This window comes from Henckelia pumila, chromosome 3, assembly GCF_033568475.1.
Source record: "Henckelia pumila isolate YLH828 chromosome 3, ASM3356847v2, whole genome shotgun sequence".
NCBI classification, from domain to species: Eukaryota; Viridiplantae; Streptophyta; class Magnoliopsida; order Lamiales; family Gesneriaceae; genus Henckelia; species Henckelia pumila.
Window position 1 is genome coordinate 183,416,230 of NC_133122.1, and position 14,171 is coordinate 183,430,400.

General features: G+C 35.9%; 2 protein-coding genes across 2 annotated transcripts; one reads left to right on the top strand and one right to left on the bottom strand.

Annotated features, from left to right (window-relative positions):
- Positions 1-8,341: 8,341 nt before the first annotated feature.
- Positions 8,342-8,884, top strand: LOC140891167 (cell wall / vacuolar inhibitor of fructosidase 2). The gene has a single exon (XM_073299509.1). It carries the CDS (start codon positions 8,342-8,344, stop codon positions 8,879-8,881), a length of 540 nt encoding a protein of 179 aa, XP_073155610.1. The 3' UTR covers positions 8,882-8,884.
- A 256-nt stretch (positions 8,885-9,140) lies between these two features.
- On the bottom strand, positions 9,141-13,530 carry LOC140891166 (chromatin assembly factor 1 subunit FAS2). Its single transcript, XM_073299508.1, has 12 exons — positions 13,200-13,530; positions 12,980-13,091; positions 12,236-12,262; positions 12,064-12,136; positions 11,736-11,839; positions 11,442-11,653; positions 11,254-11,350; positions 10,448-10,520; positions 9,987-10,075; positions 9,758-9,896; positions 9,577-9,677; positions 9,141-9,513 (listed from the first exon to the last, which is right to left on the bottom strand). The coding sequence occupies exons 1-12, from the start codon at positions 13,311-13,313 to the stop codon at positions 9,293-9,295; spliced, it is 1,362 nt and encodes a 453-aa protein (XP_073155609.1). The 5' UTR covers positions 13,314-13,530; the 3' UTR covers positions 9,141-9,292.
- Positions 13,531-14,171: the final 641 nt, after the last annotated feature.

The following is a 14,171-nucleotide window of genomic DNA, read 5'->3' on the forward strand; positions in this document are numbered from 1 at the left end:
TGTCTCTGAAAGGAGAAATCTTAAGGAAAACTCGGTCTCCCTGCTCGAAACTCATAGGTCTACGTCTGATATTCGCATACTTAGCCTGTCTATCCTGAGCTGAATTCATTCTCATCTGAATGATCTTTACTTGCTCTGCCATATCTCGAAGCATATCCGGTCCCAAAACAGGTGACTCGGACACATCGTCCCAAAACAAAGGAGATTGGCACTTCTTACCATACAAAGCCTCAAAAATCGCCATACCGATACTCGCTTGGTAAATGTTGTTGTAAGAAAACTCGACAAGAGGCAACGAATCCTGCCAACTAGTGCCAAAATCTAGCACTACTGCTCGAAGCATATCCTCTAACATCTGGATAGTCCGCTCTGACTGTCCATTGGTCTGAGGATGATAAGTTGTACTCAGATGCAATCGAGTACCAAGTGCCTCCTAAAGACTGTGCCAAAAGTGCGAAGTGAATCTTGGATCTCGGTCTGAAACGATCGACTTTGGCACACCATGCAATCTCACAACACTGCTAACATATAACTCAGTCATCTGATCGTGACGATACGTCATTCTGTACGGAATAAAACAAGCAGAATTCGTCAATCTGTCGATCACTACCCAAATAGCATCGCATCCTCGAAAAGATCGCGGTAGCTTCGTGACGAAATCCATAGAAATGTGATCCCACTTCCATTCAGGAAAAGATAGACTGTGCAACAAAACACCTGGTCGCTTCCTTTTTGTTTTCACTTGCTGACAGTTCAAACATCGAGATACAAATCTCGCAACATCGCTCTTCATTCTCTTCCACCAAAACTGATTTTTCAGATCGTTATACATCTTACGGCCTCCAGGATGAATTCTGAACCGACTGCAATGAGCCTCTCGGAGAATACGCTGCCTCAACTCCGAAATATCAGGCACAACAATACAGTTATTCACAAACAAAACATCATCTCTAACTTTCTCTACTGAAATCTGAGTGCTCGGATCAGACTTCTGTGCTTCTTTGATCAATATAAATAACTCTGGTTTGTCTTGAATAGTAAACACTATGATAGTCTTCCTATCTGTTTCAAACTCTAAACCAGAAGTGCAAAAATTAGCGGTCAACTGAGAAACACCGATAGTAGAAAGAGATAAAAAACAAAGCTTTCGGCTCAAGGCATCTGCAACTGCATTCGAATTTCCCGGGTAATACTTGATTTCACAATCAAAATCCTTCAACAGATCTAACCATCTTCTCTGTCTCATATTCAGTTCTGCCTGTGAAAACAAATACTTAAGGCTTTTATGGTCAGAGAAGATCTCGAAAGACTCACCATACAGATAGTGACGCCAGATCTTCAAAGCAAAAACGATCGCAGCGAGTTCAAGATCATGAACCGGATAACGAGTCTCGTGCGGCTTCAGTTTCCTCTATGCATACTCTATCACATGCTTATGCTGCATAAGAACACATCCCAAGCCTCGGTTAGAAGCATCGCAATACAGGGTAAAACCTCCAGTACCTTTTGGAAAAGAAATAATCGGAGCACTGATCAGTCTCCTCTTCAGATCAACAAAGCTAGCCTCACAATCTGCATTCCAGATAAAAGGCGCATTCTTTTGAGTCAGCTGGGTAATCGGCTTGGCAATAGAAGATAATCCCTCGATGAATCGGCAATAATAACCAGCTAAACCCATAAAGCTTCGGATCTCAGGCACTGATGTCGGTCTAGGCCAATTCATAACCGCTTCAATCTTGCTGGGATCGACAGAAATCCCATCTCCAGAAATAATGTGACCGAGAAAGACAAATCGATCCAATTAGAATTCACACTTATATAGCTTGGAAAACAATTGCTCAACTCGCAAAATCTACAAGACGATCCTCAAATTCTCTGCATGGTCAGTACGGTTCTTTGAATAGATAAGAATATCATCGATGAAGATAATAACAAACTCATCCAAATAGCGCTGAAAGATACGGTTCATCAAACCCATAAAAACCGTTGGAGCTTTAGTCAAACCGAACGGCATGAGTATAAACTCAAAATGATCATACCTCGTTCTGAATGCGGTCTTAGGAACATCTTCCTCACGTACTCTCAGCTGATGATAACCCGACCTCAAATCAATCTTCGAATAGATAGAAGAACCCTGCAGTTGATAAAAAAAAAAGGTCATCTATTCTAGGTAAAGGATACCTGTTCTTTACCGTCGCTTGATTCAGTTGACGGTAATCAATACAGAGCCGCATAAAACCATCTTTCTTTCGAACAAAGAGAACAGGAGCACCCCAAGGCGACACATTAGGTCTGATGTATTCCTTGGCAATCAAATCCTCAAGTTGTTCTTTCAACTCTCTCAATTCAACCGGTGTCATACGATACGGAGCTTTGGAAATAGGTTGAGTACCTGACACTAAATGAATGCTGAATTCGATCTCTCGAATAGGCGGTAATCCAGGAATATCTTCCGAAAACACATCAGCAGATTCTCTAACCACTGGTATATCAACCAATTTAGGGCTAGATTTCAGTACATCAACTGCATAAACCAAAAATCCATATGCACCTCTCTGTAACAAACGAGTCATTGATAACACAGAAATCAAAGGAATTCTAGATCGAGAACCCTTACCAAAGAATTTCCACTCGTCTGCCATTTCAGATCTGAATCTGACAACCTTCTGAAAACAGTCGACGGTTTTCCTGTACTTGGTTAAAGCATCTATACCAACAATACAGTCAAAATATGACAGCCCAAGTACAATACAATCGAATTCTAACAAATTTTCCTCAAACTGAAGTTCACAGTTTCTGACTAATCTGACAGAAACAATTCCTCCACACAAAGGTGAAGTAACAGCTACTACAGTAGGCAACAACTCAGTAGGCAAATCATGCATCAACAAAAAAATTTCAGAGATAAAGGAATGAGAAGCACCTGTATCTATCAAAACATGATCAGAATAACCAAAAATCAAACAGTTACCTGCTATAACATCGTCCGGTGCTGCCTGAGCCTGATCTTCAATCAAAGCAAAGACTTGTGTCTGCTGTCTCGGAGGCTGGTTCGCACTCGGGTTACCTCCTTGTATGTTCTACTGCTGAGGCTGGAAGGAGTGAACCGCAGAAATTTGCCTCTCAGGCTGAGCTGCAGGTCTAAAAGAACTCCCACTCTGAGCTCGATCTCTACCTCGCTGAGGACACACCTTAGCAAAGTGTCCTGGTTGCTGACAGATATTGCAGTTCCCAAAGACTCCTACACACTGATCCGGGGAGTGCCTACCCCCATACTTGTTGCAGAACAAAGATGAAAATCCCGAGGATGAGATCACGTAACGACTCACCGACTCTCCCAATCGAGGTGGTGCCACGTATCCCAATCCCCTAGACTTTGGTGCAACTATGAGGAGTATGCTGATACTAGGTGAACTTCTACAACCCAGGCCACTCACAACATAGCCCCCAAACGTCTAAATAAAAAGGGTCGTTCTGCCCAACAAATCAAAGGTTTGGCTCAAGATGAATGCATAAGAAAACATAAAACATTAAGCCATATAATAAAAGCTCAAACAACGAAATACATGCTCCACATTCTAGAACAAGTATTGATGCAAGTATGTGATTTTAAGGGAAAACTCAAGAACCAACTGTCTCGAGTATGCTATCCCGCTAAACGATGACTGCTTGTACCTTTCGATACGATTAGCTCCAACTCTGGATAAGCTACAATAAAAGGTTATATCAGAAGATATACAACCTAACAACAACAACTGCTCAAGGTAATCTCTTTACCGTTCTTCGTCCAACTCTCCGACAATCGACTGCTGCTAAATCTGGACTCGACAAACTTCAAACGAATTTGTACATAGGTAAAATATGATCGACAACGACGAACAACCCATTTCCAAAGTTCTACGATTCAAACGGTTCAAAATCTCAAAACTCAAATCGGCGGCATAACGGCTATAACTAAACAAACCGGAACCGCAGACAACATTACAGCATTGCAACAACTCAATTCAATGCTAATACAACAATAACAACTCAAATCCAACACATCTCAAAAACAACTTTTTCGAAAATGCTTCCAAAAATCATAACAAATCCGAACGTCGCTCTATATCAAAACCGACTGAGAATAAACGATAAGAACTCGTTCAAGAACAACATAAACGAAACTCGATCGATTCTAACAACATCTGAAAATAGAAGTCTAGATGATCGAAGAAAAACTTACGATAGAACGAAGCTCTCGCTGCGGTGATCGCTAAAATGCCTTCAGAAATAAATTCGAACGGACGGATCGAGCTCGGGAAGAAATCTGGAAGCTTGGAAGCTCAAATGGGGCGCTTCAATGGTGGGATACGGCTAAGGAGAGGAAAAAGAGGAAGAAGATGAAAACTTGTCAACTCAACCAAGTGTAGATAATATAATAAACTCTAAATTTGCATTTTAGTCCCTGAAAAATCCAAAATTTACAAAATAGACCCTGATCAAAATCAAGTCGGCTCTTGAACTCTGTAATATTCGATTATCTCAAATAAGCTCAATTAATATAAATTTGGGGTGTTACAAATATCGTGTTAACTGATTATGTGTTGTGTGCGACAACTGCACTACATAAATCTCTTGAAAAGATCGAAAATATGTTGGAAATATTTTGGATCTTATGATCAAGTATTTTGAACAATGAGATTTTAATGACGCAATTTTTTGTTTTTTATTTTTGTAAAATAATATTTCCAACATTGAAGGGGAGAAAATAGAAGCAACAAAAATATTTGAGACCGATCTCAATGAAAAATAAAGTGAACATAATGCTCAAATTTTAAATCTCAAATATATTATCTGATCTTGTGTATAAGATCGTTTATACTATTTAGCTTCATTTATGTTCAAGTTGAACAATGTATATAAATCATTTTTAGTGATGAAGAACTCCTTTAAAGAAAATGAGTGGATATATATCTCAATGTGAAAAGAATAATGGAGGCTGGTCATTATGAAAAAAAAAATTAATGTCGTACAGGACCATATCTTTTATATTACTTTCAAGTTACTAAAAAAGGAAGTTAGAAGCGCGAACGACCAATTATTTCAATGAATCCAATTTAGATTGTGTTATTCTTGAAAAATAACAAGTATATTAAAATATGATATTTCACAAATTATTTGGGATTGAAATGATATAATCATTAATGTGAGTTTTGTTATTATGCAAAATGTTGATTATTTTAAACTATAATTGTAGAGATTATAAATATCAAATGATATGTATGTGACAATATGAGCAAATTTCAGCAATTTCTCAAAATATTTGCACTTGTCATAGATACACTGATTTGACGCTAATATATATAAAAACATCCTCGAAGGATTTTATGCTCAATATTATTTTTTTCCAACTTGAAGAAGAAGAAAATATATTTGGTCTTGAAATATTATATCTATGGCAAAATCAGTATCTGAATCATTTTTTGGCAAATAAGCGCACAAGATTGGAATAATAAGAGTTAATAATTTCAAGTAATGATTGCAAGAGAAGAGCAATCAAAGTTGTACTTTTTTCCTTGTCTATGATTTTTCTTACGTGGTTTTTCATAGCAAGGTATAATGAGATAATTAACAAGTATCAACAGATGTCGTATTCTTTTTCCTTCCCTAAGATTTTGTCACATTGGGTTTTTTCTGGTAAGGTTTTAACTAGGTGCATCCATTGTCGAGAGGACATTCAAATAAAGTATATATTGTTGTGCTTTTTTTTTGTTCATATTTTTTTCATGAGACTTTACTGTCAAGGTTTTAACGATGCAGCACTTGACTCCCGATGAAGTTCTCAAGCATCCATCTTGCCAAATGGATATTTTGATGAATAGATTGTTTGTGCAAATAATCATTGTTATTGTAGATGATTATTTTTATCCATGTAGATTTGTAAGATCTTTGATCAAGATGATATCTGTAAAGATTTGTATTTTATTTTTTTCTCCTATAAATAATAGAACTGATTGAGTTCAATAAAATGTGCACCTAAGTATTGACTCATATGAATTCTCTCCTCTCATAAATTCTCTCTACTCATCTCTTTATTTCTTTCAAAATAAAGAGTTAGATTAATTGTTTAATCGCAATAAATTTGGTATTATTTATTGATTTTTGTATATCAAATCGATACTTTACAAATCGATACGTAAAAATTATTTATATTAATAGATAAAAATAAATAAATAAAATTATTTTAAATAAATATAAATAGAAGTTATTAACACTCAACTAATAATTTAAAGAAATAATTACATAAATTACAAAATATGTGGGTTCTAGAAAAAGTTTACATATATTTATAAAAGTCTTTAAAAACAAATCTGCAAAATTCTATGAAAATCTTTAAAACTCTGACAGGCTTTACACAAGTCGGTAAAATTTACCAACTTCACAAAAGTATGTCATTTAAAAAAAAAAAAAATCAGTAAATATCTACAACGAATATAACCCATTGTATCGCAACACATATGTATAATTAGGTCATTAAAAAACAACGTAGTGCGACACTAAAATTTAGTGTATACACGACATACTAGTGTGCAAGGTAGTTAACACCCAATTTTTTTATAAAAAAAAAATCTAGCATGTTCACGCGAATATCTAGTGTGTAAGATAACAAAACTATTGTGTATATATATATAGGGTGCGGGGATCAACACTTTATATATATATATATATATATATATATATATATATATATATATATATATATATATATATATATAATTTTGATACATACATGAAGGCTTGCAGATAGGGGTGTTCATTCATGCAGTTTGGCCCGAACCGAACCGAAATTTCGGTTCTTCGAAAAGTCAAACCGAAAATCGAACCGAATTGAGCGGTTCGGTTCGGTTTTTAACCGAAATTATTTCGGTTTTTCGGTTAACCGGTTTTTAAAAAAAATTGAGAATTTTTTTTCTCTAAAAATCGGTTTTTTTGTAAAATAAAAATAAAATTTTAAACTAAATATTTTTAGTTATTCGAATAATTTTTTGGAAAAAAATTAATGGTTAAATCAAATATTTGTGATTTAATGCTTCGAAAAATATATTTGAAAATAACTGAACTTAGAACAAAAAAAATTGCTAACATTTTTAATTTCAATAATAATAATTTATAAATTTATAAAAATAATGTAATATATAATGCAAATATGTGTATATATAATATAATAAAATAACTTCATTAATTTTTAATTATTTCTATTTAAAAAATCAATATTTTTTAAAATCACTAAATCAATACATTTTCTAAATTGAATCCACAATTCAAGTCATGTATGTTTGACTAATTAGATAAGTAATTAAATCAATTATGTTTTTTTTTAAAGAACGAATGATGACTTTTGTTCTTTCAGTTTTTTCATGAAATTAATTTTATGAGCATACAATATTGATGTACATATTAATTGATTAGTAAAGAAATTCAAATACAAATACAAAAGAACAAAAAAAAACAAAAAAAAAACGGTTTTTCGGTTCGGTTCGGTTCGATTCACCGCGGAAAAAAACCGAACCGAACCGAAAATCCGGAAATCCAAGAACCGAAAACCGAACCGATTCAAACCGAATTTTCGGTTTCGATTTGGATCGGGTGGTTATCCGAACCATGAACACCCCCCCTACTTGCAGAGATTCTACGGTGCTAGCTGAGCCGGTTTGAAACTGGTGGTGTGTTTTAGTACTTCACATTATAGAAATGTGATTAACTGGATTTTGTTATAGGAAATACTAAAACAAGTCATCAAGTTTTGGACCAACTCAGCTGACACTGAAAGTTATCTTGTATATATTTGAGTCATTAAAATCCCTTGTCAGAGCCCCATCTTGCGTAATTTTGATGAATATGAGTGATGAGTAAACCAAAACTCCATGGACCAATTTGCTAGCTATTAATGTATTTTTCCAGATCGAAAAAAATCCAATATATTCAAGGGACCAAACTCCCTCCAGCACCTACCTAGATTGAAAATCATGATGTGATCAGGAATAGTATTGGTGGTGGCTCTTTAATTTTATCAAACCAACACAAATTCCATACAAGAAAAAAAACAAGGAGAAAGGTCCATTTCTCTTTAAAAGTTGCGCTTGCGACCCGTGACTCTTGCTTGCTTCCTGGACAATTTCCGTAGGGCCCAATGAGTGTCATTTTTTCCCCTCTAAACAGGCCCTTTCCATGGAATTTGGATATAAAAACAAAGTGTCCCAAAAGAATAGGCCGAAAGACCAATGGGTTTTAATTTGGTACGTACACATATAATAAGTACTGGAATTACTTTTAAAAACCATAAAATTTCAACGTTTCAGACATGGGATTTTCTTGGTTTTGGTTGCTCTCCATTCTCACCACTTATTTTATTAATCCAAGCTCATCGGCTCATGGGAACTCCGATTTGATTCAAAAAACGTGCAAGAACACACAATATTACGACCTCTGTGTGTCCTCACTGAGGTCCGATGCCTCCAGTCGGAAGGCAGACACAAAGGGCTTGGCACTAATCATGATTAGGGTCGGGATAGCCAATGCAACATCCACAAATTCTTACCTTTCACTTCAAATGGTAAGCGTACCAAATGACACGATAATGAAGAAAGTTATGCAAGAATGTGCAGATATGTATGCCTCTGCAAATGATTCACTTCAGAATTCAGTTCAAGATTTGAGCATGGAGATGTATGATTATGCCTACTTGCATGTATTGGCAGCTGCGGACTATCCCAATGCGTGCCGAAACGCATTCAACCGGAATCCGGGGACGACTTATCCATCTGAACTTGCTCTTAGGGAGGATGGATTGAAGCATATCTGTGATGTGGTTCTGGGGATTATCGACAGTCTTTCCCAGTGAGAAGGTGGTGCGACTTCCATTTGGGACGGACTAGTGTATCATCCATATCTCAACTGAAATTTTCAAATTTTATCTGACTTCTTTAAAAAGTTTATGTTTTGTTGCCAATTGTATGTATTAAATTCAAATCAGTTGAGCAAAAATCGTGAGATGTTTTAGATTTAGCAGGATTTGTAAACTTCAAATCTAACAAGACATGCTCTCAACGAAGCGGAAAAAGGTAGAAAAGAAAGAGTTTTAGAGACCTAAACGAAGCATAAACTACAGGACACAGTTAATATCGAGATTTTCTTATGCTGATTATCACACAAAATACATTTTGCCTTGTACTAAGCCTTTGCACGTGTTTCAGCAATTTAAGAAGGGGGCGATAATGCTCGTGAAATTTTACAGATACAAGTAAATAGTAAGTCAATCAATGGCCATAGGCGTAATGCGCCTCTTGGCTGGTTTACATGGATTTGAAGGTATAATTGTTGTACTCGGTGAAGTGTGTTTCACGTCCTCGCTCTTGTTCTCTCTTTGAGAATTCTCTATCATTTCCATTCTATCGTCTGTAGAAACCTTGTCCTTCGCATTAATGACGGGTTCCAGGATCGGTTCCACCCCAGTAACACTGGTTTGCTTTTCTTCTGCAGAATAAATAATCATGGTACAGTGGCATACTTGTATCTAATTCAATAGTGAAGACAAACCTGGTACGGTGACAGGTGATCCAAGTTCTTGAGATTCAAATTCGAGGAGCGTACAGTAACCGTCTTGAGAGGATAAGGCCAAATAATTACCAGTAGGAGACCTAGATTTACATGATTTTAGATTATAGAAAGTGTATAGGTAGTATTGAAGAACGTAGATTAAATATGGAAGGAAAATTACCATGCAATGTCTGTTATGGCTGCATAATGAACCCCAGCTACGATAACTAGTGGTTGAATGCTCTCAGTGTCATACAAGTACAAAGAATTCAAAGTGGCCACTGCAAAAATTAGGCGATGGGGTAGCTTGAAAAATGGAGCTGCAAATAAGACAAGGAGGTTTGTTATCAAGATATAGCAGTGGTGTTATACCAATCTTTCTAATTGTGAAAATAGATGAGAGTTATTACATGTTTTTGAACCCCGCAACTTAAAAGCCATGGGGCAAAAACGTACTGCTACAACAGGTTTGCTGGCACCAGGGAGCATAACTGCGGGCCTGCTTTGAAACACAAGAAGAAATCAAACACCAAAGATTCGAAGCAAGAACATAACTTCTAATCACACACATGTACAGAGATATTAGAATTGTAGCAAAGTACAGTGGAGCTACTCTTAGCAGTCCCCAGATTAGGAATATACATAATGGGCTAGTCAAACTCTAGGCTTGTGTTTGCATTGACTGATTTGGATTTGGTTGATAATTTTCAAATTACTCTATTTTGGGAGAATTTGAAATTCATTACATTTTATGCATAAATGGGAGAAGGAATTTTAAATCCATTGAATTGTTATCGAGTATGATGGATTTAGATCGTGAATTTCAAATACTTCAATTCAAATGCACCCGGATAGAACAGAGATTCCTTGCCTGGAAAGATCCTGCCTTGAAAAAGCATATGTTGTGTTGATTGCTTCTGAAGCAGGTGTGCTTTTGTACGAACCTGAAGTCAAAAAACGATGAGTAAACCATGTAACTGACAGCAGCATTTTAGTGCAAACAAAATCTCAATTAACTTTTAACAATTCGGGTACAGACAGATGGAACTAAGACAGTCTGCTAAGAGCCATGGCTGTATATTTACATAGTAGTGTGGCATATAGGCTGTAGCAAAACCTAAGCAAATAAAAGCTTTTAAAGGCTTAAACTCAATATTGCCCTTCCCTTTTATCATGAAAAGGATTATGTGACGCTGGAAAGATGAGTAGTTATAACCATAAGGAACAACTGTATTCAAATGCAGGTTACAGATCGTTCAACAATAATAACTAGAAAACAATAACACAGAAAAGATCTGAAGCCTTAAACCATCAAGGGGCGGTCCAACTACGTTATAACCAAGTCATTTGGCACAAGGCCCTTAACTACTAGCAATCACGAAACTTTCATTGCACGTGTTCGGATATAGAAATGACGGAACATTTACCACACACCACATGGCCACATGTACACGACTCCATTATTTCCAATTGATTTGAATGCCATCAATCCCACCTATTTCTCATGGGGAATCAGTAATCATATTATTTTACTATAAATAGCAGCAATCAATAAACGGTTGTGTAAAAAAGGTGAAATATAAGGGCTAGAGCAATAATTCGGTTTCAAAGGAACATGAATTGTTTTTGAGCCAACGGTATTGAACATAATGAGAATATATATAGGTTGGGCTATACCTGCAGGCACAAGCAAAAATGATCCATCTGGTGACCAAGATAATCTTCGGAAAAAAGATGGAAGTGTCTCATCATGGAAAAGATGGCTTCTGGTAGACTGAAGTGGAAAATCCATTAAGAATGGTTACACAAGTGTCTCCAAGTGTGTGTGTGTGTGAAACACAACTAATGCTACAATATTTTAAAACCTTCGATTCTTCAGCCATCTGCGGTTCTGCCTTTGCAATCACGTGCTGACAAACATAATTTGTTTTATCAACAGCTTTTGATTTAGATGGCTTGTTGATATAAATACGACAAGTTCTATCTGAACTAAGAGATGCTGCATATTTCATCAATGGATCCCATGATACACCCTGAACGTAGTGAAAATGTCCATCCAAAATTTGGTGAACAGAACCTGCATACAAGCTAATATCAATTAAAAGTATCAAACTACATATTATCTGGCATCAGAATTATAGTTTATTTATTTGTCTTGCCTTTTCTAGCGTCCCATATAATGCATGTATTATCAACTGATCCAGAAATGAGTTGTGCACCATCATTTGACCACTGTAGATCTAATACATCCTTGCGGTGAAACCTGAAAGAAGCTTGTTAATCAATATAAACAATATAAGAAGAAAAAGTCAAACTTCAGTATTGTTACTGCCATCTGCCTTTTCAACATGTATAAATACTAAAAACAAAACTTTTGGTTCACATAAAAATCAGGATGCACAGGCACAACATTGTAGAAACAACTACATCAAATGCTTGCACCAGTAAGGAATTCAGTGTACAAATGAAGTTAGAAAAAATGCTTACACCAATGACTTAAGGACCTTCCACACTTCACCAGCGTCAGTAGAATGTGATTTCCATAAAATCAGCTCTCCGCCTACATAAAGAAAGACTCAATTTATCATGACAACTTTTGCATTAAAAATAAGCATTTGTTAGGTAACAAAACGGTCTACGTTGGAAAACTGTAACTAACCATCAGCGCCAGATGCGAGATGCTCTCCTGCAATTTAAGAAGAAAGTCATAATTCAAAATAAAAGACTGCGTGATAGGCATTATATAGCTTGTAATTAAGATTAGCCTCGCAATTGAGCATGTAGGCGTTCAAGCAGCAAAATTAAAATGATTGTTTGTGCCTCAGCTACAGTCAACAAAAGCAACAGCTAATATTTTCGAGGCTTGGATAGATGAGTCCTCTTTCCCTCTGATCCAACAATTGTCAGCCACATCTCCAAATTTAAAAACTTAAAATGAAACATAACTACTCAACCACCTAGCTGTACATTATTTAAGTTCAAGCATCTCAGAGCACCATTAATCCTAGCCCAATACTCTTCCTAAACAGAGAAGCAGGTGGCATTTGCTTGATAGTGCGATTGTGACCAAAAACCTCAATTTGCTCTTCCTGTGTTCAACAGGTACACTTCCACCACCTCATCCACATTTGTCAGCTATCTCTTACTCTACCACAAGTCAACTTCAGCATTCTTGTATGGCCAAGATCTAGATTTTTTCTCTGTACCTATTTCAATACTATGTCCCCTAGGAATGATAGGATAAATGCAAAGGAGATTACATATCGCGCCTCTAAAAAAACATAGACTAAATTACCACCTAATGAACCCAGTTAAAAGAGCACCAATTAGTAACTTGCCAGTCGCATTATATCTATTATCACATGCTACATCCCTAAATAAAGAGCATACCGAGGAAACTTACCAGAAGGAGAGAAGCGAAGAACATTCACAGCAGAACTGTGATGCGAAAGGCTACTTTGATAAGTAACTTCAGGAGCTCTCTTTTGATCTTTTCCAGACATCGCTGCCCATAACTGTAGGAGCCAAATTGGCAATTTTCAAAAAAAGTCATTTCACCGAAAGCAGAAGAAAACCTTTCCAATTTCATCGAGGATCTTACTTGATTGCAAAAAAAAAATCACCTTGATGTCGTAGTCGGCGCCTCCGGTGGCGAGGATGCCAGATTGCGGATGGAAATCGCAGGTGAGTACGGGCTTCGTATCGTGCCAATTGATTTGAACCGTTCCTCCCTTCATTCTTTCTCTCAATATGATTATAATTATTTCCTTCAACAAAAATTTCCTCTTTTCGTTTGACAGATGAAATTAGGGTTTGAGCGGTGAGTGGGAAATGAAACGGTCGGTGACGAAGAGTGTTGCGGGAATTAGCTTTTGGCGGGAAACTGGGATCTGCTCCAGTAATACACTGTGCAGTGGACCTACTTTTCCTCCAAAGCTTCGAATTTCGATATCCTTCTTCAAGATTGTGGCTTTATCTGTAATTGCAAATTTTAATAATCAAATCGAGATTGCATTTGAATATAAATTATTTTTTTTAGAAGTGTGTTTTTAGAAGTTTTCTCGAATAGTATCTTAATATCTTAGTAAAAATATTTTAATTAATAATTTTTCAATTATTATATTGTAACTTTTTTAACAAAACAAAACTATTAGATAAATTAATCATTTTATATAGTCTATTTTCTTTTTAATCGTTAGATATTTTTTTTTATCGAAACGAAACTCACTTTACACTTTTTCATATTTTTTTTATTTACAAAGATACACTTGAGATAATATTGTTAGGATAGATAGAACTAGACCTAAATGTTATTATCTTTCAATTGTGGTGTATGATATTCATGGAACTATAAAGGACTTGATTAATTAGTTCATTGCACATTTTAAATAGCACAACTCATGCATATAATTTATTTATTTTTTAAAAAAATTGATAGAATCGGTGGAAGTATTTAGAAGTTAGTTGAATAAACACTTACAACAAATCCTTACTCCAAAATAAATTCAATTGGGTTAGCAACTCATGAACTTGCAATGTTCGAGTGTCAATACCAGTTTGGCTAACAAGAAAGTGCGAAAATAAGCCTAGCTGAT

Bases quoted from the DNA above. Each gene is read 5' to 3' on its own strand.
- LOC140891166 (XM_073299508.1), bottom strand. From the start codon at position 13,313: ATGAAGGGAGGAACGGTTCAAATCAATTGGCACGATACGAAGCCCGTA. The intron at 12,263-12,979 runs GTAAGTTTCCTC...CTTAAATTGCAG, and splicing joins TCTTCGCTTCTCTCCTTCTG to GAGAGCATCTCGCATCTGGC. The intron at 9,897-9,986 runs GTAATAACTCTC...TCTTATTTGCAG, and splicing joins GTTGCGGGGTTCAAAAACAT to CTCCATTTTTCAAGCTACCC.
- LOC140891167 (XM_073299509.1), top strand. From the start codon at position 8,342: ATGGGATTTTCTTGGTTTTGGTTGCTCTCCATTCTCACCACTTATTTT.